This window comes from Acanthisitta chloris, unplaced genomic scaffold (assembly GCF_000695815.1).
Source record: "Acanthisitta chloris isolate BGI_N310 unplaced genomic scaffold, ASM69581v1 scaffold5187, whole genome shotgun sequence".
NCBI classification, from domain to species: domain Eukaryota; kingdom Metazoa; phylum Chordata; class Aves; order Passeriformes; family Acanthisittidae; genus Acanthisitta; species Acanthisitta chloris.
This window is the reverse complement of record NW_008680793.1, coordinates 51,118-59,946: the sequence shown is the minus strand read 5'-3', so window position 1 is coordinate 59,946 and position 8,829 is coordinate 51,118. Positions and strand designations below refer to the sequence as shown.

The 8,829-nt window shown below is 39.8% G+C and overlaps 1 protein-coding gene across 1 annotated transcript in view; it reads left to right on the top strand.

Annotated features, from left to right (window-relative positions):
• The first annotated feature begins 4,756 nt into the window (after nucleotides 1-4,756).
• Nucleotides 4,757-8,829, top strand: part of LOC103805185 (palmitoyltransferase ZDHHC3) — a 13,524-nt gene continuing 9,451 nt past the window's right edge. The window contains exons 1-2 of the mRNA XM_009077820.1: nucleotides 4,757-5,086; nucleotides 7,773-7,897. Coding sequence (XP_009076068.1) covers nucleotides 4,781-5,086; nucleotides 7,773-7,897 — 431 coding nt within the window. The 5' untranslated portion in view covers nucleotides 4,757-4,780. The remainder of the gene's footprint in view (nucleotides 5,087-7,772; nucleotides 7,898-8,829) is intronic.

Here is an 8,829-nt window from a genome sequence, read left to right as displayed (position 1 = left end):
GGATGAATCTGCAGAAGACTGCCAAAAATTCTCAGCATAGCTGGGCTGTTTTGTTCCACTCCTGCTGATCAGATAAAGCTTTTTAGGCCTTGCAGGAACCATTAGGAAAAAATATGTATAAATAGTGATATTTTCTTGTTAGCCCTGCTAGAGCTTGTTTTGACAAGCTTGTTATATTTCAGCTGTATGAAAGCATGGCAGGAGAAGCATAGGTAAGTATCCTGTTAGGCAGAAAACACACATTCTCTCATGTCTGTTGCAAAGGAAGATTAATATGCAGTGTTTTAATCAATGCAGTTTTTTGTACAGAAAAATTAAATAAACTTAAAAATGAACTCTCTTGCAGTTTCTGTCTGTCTATGTGGAGTTTGTTGGTTTAGGACGTCCTGTCCTGTGGATCTAGATCACCAACTTCAGCTGTCATGAATATAGTATGACTAGTTATGTGTGTTTGCTTCCTTTTGATGATGATAAAAAGTTAACTTTAGTGTTGTTTGTCAACTCTCAAGATACCCTGTGTGCCATAAAAGCTGTTTGGAAGTATCTTTTCAGAGTATATTAAAAAAGCAAGCTGAAAACCTAAAAAAAAAATATTTGCTTTGCCCCGCAGAATTGTTTTCATATAATGAGCAGAACTTGAAACTCACTTAGTTCATATGACCAAGTGAAAATGTGACCTATTCCCAAAGTTCAACGTTAATGGACTTCTAATAGAGGAAATGGTTGCAATATACATAGTAGTACTGTAGTTTTGCAAGTCATACTCTTGTGCTTGACTTCACTAGCATGAGTAATTACATGAAAATCAGCAGGTTGATGATGATGGTCTAAGTTTTACAACATCAGAACCTTAGGTAGCTTTCAGGTGCTTACTTATTGGGTGAAGGCCCACATCATTTGTTTGTACATTCTTAGCATATTCTTTGGCAATTACAGGCCATTAAAAATAATATTATTTTTTTTTACATGGCTTATGGCAGGTCGAAAGACAGTGACTAAATTTCTATAGGGTGAATAGCATATTTAAGGTATGCATTGTAGCAGGAAGTCGGTTTTCATTTGGTTTGTTTACGTTTCTAATTTGAATATCACAGATAAAAGAGGAAAAGGTCTTTGCTCTGTCATGTCTCTAAGCTAAATTGATGTGTGCGTTGTCATTGTATCTCATACTTACCTTGTGGCCTCTCTTGTAGCCTGACACCAGGATTAAGTCCTTAAACCCTTTGCCTGCATTGTTTACATATTGTTTGCTCCAGAGTAGGAGGGACTGACATATTCCATCTGTGTTATAAATTAAGTTCATATGCAGCATGATTGAAGGGCAAACCAGTTAGGGCAAGTTACTGCTTCCTCCCCCACTACAGTCTTGTTGTTGTTGTATTATTTATATGAAAATACCAATTTGGGCAACATAAACAAAAACAGATGTTTGTGTATGTAAGAACATGGAATTAAAAACACCCCTCTAACGGGGTCATGAAAGAGAGAAGCTGAGACTATAAGCTCCTGTAGCGTGATGCTTAAGATAATGTACACTAAAACACATACATATTTTTTAAATAATGAACAGTGCCTGTGTGATGATTACTGTTTTTTCATTTTGTCACCTAACGATGTCTCCAAAGCAAGCATTAAATAGAAAAGTATATTAAATAACAAATTTGTCCTCCAGCCAGAACTAGAAGCCTGTGTGCTGTCCTTTAACTGCCTCCTTACTGCACTGCAGAAATGAATTTCTAGACTTTCAGCCTGAGGGGTCTCAAGGCTCCTTCCAATTTCTGTTTAGATAGTTACACAGCAATAGGTTTTTCTTTTTTTTCCCCTCCAGTTTAGCTCAATAATATTTCTAGAGAGAGAGCTGTAGGACTTTTATTAGAGCGAAACCACTTCCTGCACTTGCAAGAGAGATTAATTTCTGTTTCACTACTGCAATGTGCTGTTCAGGACTAAACCCACAGTTTTAATCACTGTGTATTTGCTTAGCTTTCAGTCAGTCTTTGCTAATACTGACCTTAAGGTGACTTGTCAAACTAATTCCTCTGTTAAATAGGAGTTTGCTTTTCCTGTGACTGTTTCATTACTTCACTTTGGGAAACAAAACGTCAGGGGGGACAAAGAAAAGGCTCAGAGTCTAGGCAAAAGATCCTGAGAGTCTGTGTTTGGGACTATCCCAGCTTGTTACTGCACCTGATGTGTCAAGTCAAAGACTTTCACTTGAAAATTAACACCTACATTACAGTTTTCTTTCTTATTTTTTAGTGCAATATGGTGTTACTGTCAAGACTGTTGTCAGGCATGAGCCTTTAATTAAGTCAGCTTTATTTTGAGCTGGCAAACCACTATAACAATTTTAATAAGATTATTAAATAATGCAGTGAAGGTTAACCTGCTTCCTTGGGAGAGGGGAAGGACTGAGTCTTAAAAATACTTGTTAAGTCTGTGTGAGTGTATAAAGACATAATTGTCCTTATAGAAATTGTGGAAAAGGATAGGGATTTACTGGTAGGTATAGATTTATCTGCACTGTTTATGAAAATTATATAGCTTGTCTTCCTAAGTTTTAGGAGTCATGAGGCTAAATTATAGCTGTGGTTAAAACACAAAATAATTACAATGTGTTATGTGAATTTTTGTGAATGAGGAGAGGGTTTTTTGTTGCGGGTTTTTTTTCCTTCTTGCCAGAGTAAATGATATCCTCACAAGGACATTTTTATCTTGATTTTTTTTTGTTCTGTGTGATGTATGTATAAATACAAGACCGATATGCTTTAACGTTAGTCCTTGTGACTTTCTTAAGATTCATAAACTGTCCTAAACTTGCTTGGCAGCATACTAAATGCTCGAAGCAGAAATATAAGAAAACACCTAGTTCTCCTAGTTTGTTTGTACCCATTATGTTAGAAAACAGATATTGCAAATGGTCTAGTTCATCTGCTTCTGTGCACCTGGAAACTTTGTGCTCCTGGCTTTTGCCTCTCGCTGGGGCAGTAGCAGTTTCAGTCACTTCTCTTCTATGTCAGTTGCACACAAAGCTCATCAACTGTGCACAGAACTCACCACCTCTGTGCTTAGATGTAATTAATTGTCCTCCTCATTAATAACCTTAACCTTTGGCTGTGAAAGACTAATTGTCCTATTAATTTGGTCCTCTTGAAATAATAGCTAAAAAGCAAACCATCATCTCCTTCCTTGTCTAGGCAGGGGCAATAACATCTCCATTTAGGTTGCCGTTATGCCTTGTACTTGACAGAACTTAGCCATAAAATTTGGAGAGAAGTTTAAAGTCCTAGGTACTTTTGCAATTCTCTCAGTATGTTTTCTGAAAAATTAATCACTTTTGTGTAGGCAACAGTGTAACTTTTTAACTAATTAAGCACAAAAATAGCTTCAGTATGAACTTTTTTTTCCAGAAAACATAAGCAATGATGAACATTGGCTTCCTTTCTCTGAAATAGAGTGGCAAAATGTACACTCTTTTTTGCAGAGCTGTGAGAAGAAGCCTTGCATGTTGAAATAGCAGGAGACTGGTCCCTTCCATTCAGGTACATGCAATTCAGTGTATTCAGTAGTAAAATTTCTGTAGCCATTTTTGTAGAAGGTGGGTCTTTAGAGGTTGTAGTGTTATGAAGTGTTCAGAGCACTGAGCAAATACTCAGTGAAGAAGTGTCTTTGGAAGAAGTTGCTGGGTGTACAAAGAGCCACTTTCAAAGCGTAGCATTCCAGGTGTGCTTTAACGTTGAGTGGTGTTCCTTCATAGTGCAGATGGACTGATCCCCTGCCAAAGACTTATGAGCACCTTTTCTGTTTTCTCAAATGCCTACATTTGGTGGGAGTTAAACTGAAAGTACAAAGCAGCACACATACCTGGAGTATTACAGTTTCTGGCTCCACGGTGGACCTTACCCTCTGAATAGACAAGGTTCCTGCAGAGATGGGCAGGAGAGGACAGGGTAATGTCAGTGTTGGTGCTCTTAGGACAGTGGAGAGGAGTTGGTTAGAAGTGCTGAAGGAGTGGCAAAACAAAATGCCATTAAGGGATGGAGCAGAGGTGGTGGGAGAGGCATGGCAAAGCAGAACAAGGGATGTAATGCCAAAGGAGGAGGTGAGAGTGGGAGACAGCTGTTGTTGGGGAAGAGCATCCTGCAGCCAAGACTGGAAGTTTCTGTCAAGTTCTTTGCTGCTTAATCAGTTCCTGCAAATCAAACTTTACAGCAGTTTGGTTTTTACCCCAAAACTGTGAGTCAATGGATAAGGAGAAAGGAAACCTCTTCCACTTGCTAAGTTTCCCAGTATCTGTAGGAGAGACCCTTCCCTTCCCCAGATCTGAGGCAGTAAAAAGGGACCTTGGCAGCTCTGCCAGGTCTTTGCTTTTTTCCTCGCGTGACAGTGCCCAGTTCTTGCTGCACTCGCTGTTGTGGCAGGTGCTGTTGGCACTTACCTGATGACTTTTTCATCATTAAAATTCTCGTTGCCTTTCTGCCAGGGGAGGTGGAGGTGTCACACAGGTGGACCTAATGTGTAATTAAGCACTTCTTAAAAGCACTTAGAGAGTCTTCTGAGTGAGAAGTGTTCCGCTAAGTGCAGGAGTGTGGTTTCCAAATCCATTATTTCGCGTTTGATTTACCTTTTCTTGCTTTTTCAACTCACTTTCTGCAAACTGGAGTTTCCCACGTGATTGCTGTGCGATTATGCCAACAGAGCATGCCAATAGAGTGCCTTGCAAAGCTGTGAACACTGGTTTCTAACTCTCTTTCAGATGCAAGTATGGACATAATAGCCTATGATGATTACTCCAGTCCACCGCTTCAGAGATATTGAAAGGACACCTGAATACCTCCAGCCGGAAAAGTGTGTTCCACCTCCTAGCCGCGCTTCCCTGGGAACAATGTGGTTTATTCGAGATGGCTGTGGTATTGCATGTGCTGTCGTTACCTGGATGCTGGTGTTCTATGCCGACTTTGTAGTCCTTCTTGTCATGCTAGTTCCATCGAGAGATTATGTTTATAGTGTCATCAATGGCACACTGTTCAACACCTTGGCTTTCCTCGCTTTGGCTTCACATTTTCGTGCTATGCTGACAGATCCAGTAAGTATATCTCTCTCTCTGTATGTCTCGGAAAGAAACAGGCAGTGTTTTTCTTGTCTGCTAGATGTTGGGCAACTCGGTAGCCGAGTGAGTGGCAGATTTAAATAACTTTTGTGTGTCAGCCTGCTGATACGGCATGCTAATTTCTCATCCCACTCAAGTCAGATGCAAAGTCAGGGATCCAGTTTTAGATTCCCATTGTGTGAGCAGCTCCTCTTTTTGTACTGGGAAGGAGAGTGTTTCTCTCTGATGCTGTTTTCTCTCCAATGGCAGATCTCATGTTTGTGGCTTGTCATGTCTGGGCAAACAGGAAAGCTGGAAAAGCTGGTTTTGGTTGCCTGCCTTGGCAAGTATTACTTCAGCGGAATGGAGCAGAGCGTGCATTGTTTTGAAAAGCCATGTTACCATCTCTCATTCTACTGATTTTGTTGAGTGTATTGGACAATGATGAAGTAAATACTGTGTGAGCATGCGAAGAGCTGACAGTTTTTAGGCAAGTTGTGAAGCCTCAAGGTTTTAAGACCCACCCGTATGTATCCATAGGACATTGCTTTGTGAGACATCTGATCTGCTGCTTTCTAGTCTTTCTGCTAGTGAGAAAATACAGTGTAGCACCACAATGCTAATTCTGAATGGCCTGTGATGGTTTATTTTGCTTAATAACCTCCAGACAGTAGATTACAATTCAAAACCCCATCTCCACTAGTCACTGGAAGGAAAAGCAATCTTAGACTTCTCTTGTCCCCTTTCTCATAAGTGTTCTTGTTGCTTTTGGGAGCAGTGGTGGTGCCTCTGATACCCTGTTCCTTTCAAATGTAATTTCCTACTTGAAACCTTGTTAGGTGCTGTTAAGACCTGAATATAATCTTTGTTTCTTAGATTCCAGCTCTTCCAGAAGCCACATCACTGCAGGAATGGCTTGATTTGGGGTAATCTTAGAATTTCTGGTAAACACTGTTGAATTGCACACTACTGCTGCTAAACAGAACTGTGAGCAGTGCTTGAGGCTCTGAAACTTCTGGTCATTGGAGTCAGGAATAGAGGGTTGCAGCAGCTTGTTAGATAGTTTGTATCCTGAGGGTGGTGGTGGTTGTTAATTATCATATGTTGTGTGGCTTTTATGCGTAAGGACCTTCAAGTCACTGGAATTATTTTGCAGAGCTAGCAGGAACTCTTCTGAAACAAAAGCTGTGTTTTGAAACAGGCTGGGCAAGCAGTGTTGGAGAAGCGGATACAATCTCTACTGGGAGTGATTGGGAAAAGCTATGTTAATTCCTTTGTGAAGTGGGATTTATGTGTGTGGATGGCAAGAGCCAGTGGGATTTTGTTTCATTTTTTTAATGAGGAATTGGGCTAAATAAAATGCTGGAAGGAAGATACAGAGAGGGGATGCAGCAACATCTGGCAGACAGTGTGAGTCAGGGATTAAGGAAGCTGCGAGGATATGGGGAACCAGGGGCATGTCTAGGATCAGAATGAAACAGAAAGCACTGCTGAGGCAAACAAGCAGAGTTCTTATTGTGAATAAATGAACACCTGAGCACTGATGGTGTGTTCTGCATTTCAGGAAATGCATCCTGTGGGTTCTTGCTAAAAATATTCCTAAGGTTTTGAGCTTTGCTGCATACTGAAGAGAGAGACATGAGTTGTAGCATTTTGTGGAAGTTGGTCTTGGTAATTTTTAAATTGGCTAGGCCTGTTGGGAGTTTTTGTGGAAGAAAACGGCCCCAAAGACTGCTCAAGAAAGCTGTATAGGACTGGTTTAATATTCAGATCTCTCACTCATGTGTATCATTCCTGTTTATTGCTGCCAGGAGGTTGTATACGTATGTTAAAAAGAGACTGTTGCATCAGAAATCTGTCAAAATATTGCATCTGTTTTTACTTCAAGGGAAAAGCCTTAAATTCACAGAGGTGCACTTGTGTCAATGTCCCAGTAGTGATTTCATGCAGCATGTTTCGGGACTTTTTTTTTAGGGGAGGGAGTTTATTTGGTTTGGGGGGGTTTTTTGAGCAAATTTATGCCCCTATAAAGACGGGAAACTGGTACTTGGGCTCCTGCAGCAGCAATATGTTACCTATTTAAAGACTTATTTTAAAGTGGAAATTGCGCATCTAGGAATGTTTTCTGTAGTCTTATTCAGGTGGGAGGATTCTTAGTGTTCCCTGTTTGAATGTTAAACCCTAATTTAAATAACAAATACACCATGGAAGAAAAACTGTAAATACATGAGGTGTTTCCCAGCAACCCTTAGTTACACAATGATACTTCAGCAGTAGCTGCTTCTACTGGAATAAAACATCTGTGGTTTCCAGTTTGTGATATGAAGCACTGGCATGGTAAATTTGTTGATGTGAGAAGAGGGATGAGGAGTCTTAAGTATTTTAAAGTTACTATAGGATTACAAAAGACTAATTGCTTATGTGAGGATTTATTGAGGGTTAAAAAAACCCAAAAAACCAAAAAACCCCACCAAAATTATGTTTAAGTATGTGGTGTCATATTTTATAACCACATTTTAATTTCTTTTCTGAGTCTTCTAGGTCTTCTTGAAACTCTGTTGGTCTTAGGGAAGTTTTTATTTTTCTCTTCCCTCCCCTCACATAGTTGTAAGTCATCCTGTTGTTCCTAGCACTTGTGAAGTTCACAGGTTAATCTTTTTGTTTGTTTTTATTTTTCCTGCAGGGTGCTGTACCCAAAGGTAATGCCACAAAGGAGTTCATCGAGAGTTTACAGCTAAAGCCAGGGCAGGTGGTTTACAAGTGCCCAAAGTGTTGTAGCATCAAACCTGACAGAGCACATCACTGCAGGTAAAGCCTTTTCTGAGGATGGCTGTTTTGTCAGCACCTCAAGAATTATTCACCAGTCTGCCTTGATCTAAGTTGTTGGAGTCTGAAACTGGAGTGGGTAAATTGATAGATTGCCATCCAGATGCTGCTACCAGTTGTGCCACATATCTGTAAGTTTCTCTGAAAAAGTCTCAGGCCTTTTCTGACTGATTTTCATCTGTAGCTGGCTGAGGCCACTTGTTGCAAAGTGAGAAACACTTAAAATGAGTGCTGCCTTCCTCCAGACTTGTAATTGACATTTCACAAATTTTCATGTAAACATGACTTAAAAAGAGATGTTATATACCAGAATATATAGAAATCTATAAAACATCTCTCAAAAAGTCAGTGTCCTTTCCATATTTGTTTCTATCCACAAACCCATTTGTCTGACTGTGTATTCTATTTAGAAGTGATATTTAGGTTAAAACTAAACTGCAGGTAACTATATATTTTTTAAGCATTCAGACTTCCACATTTTCATTGAGTGCTGTGACTTTGTTCTGTGCTGTGTGATAGATCAGTATGCCTACTGATCTGCCATGTCCTTCCTTTTTCTGGTAGGATAAACTTCCTGGAAGAGAGTAACTGGTAGTGAGCTTTTTAGTACTAAAGGCAGTGAACAAAAAAAAAAATTATTCCTAAAATTCTCTTCTGATTTTAAAGCAAGCAAACCTGCTTTCCAGTAAGTGGTTAATGTGTTTGCATTGGTCCCTTCCTTTCCTACTCAAAACCCAATACACACCCAGGGAGCTTGTACCAGGGTTACTGATGACTCCTGCGGGGATCTTGTGGGGAGGGCAATACATGGTAATGAGCTGAGCAAACCTGTTCTGCTGGTCACATTTTTCATATTTGTTTTCAGGCTTTTAGTTTGCAACTGTTTTTCTTAGTTGGTTTTTTTTCCCCATTTT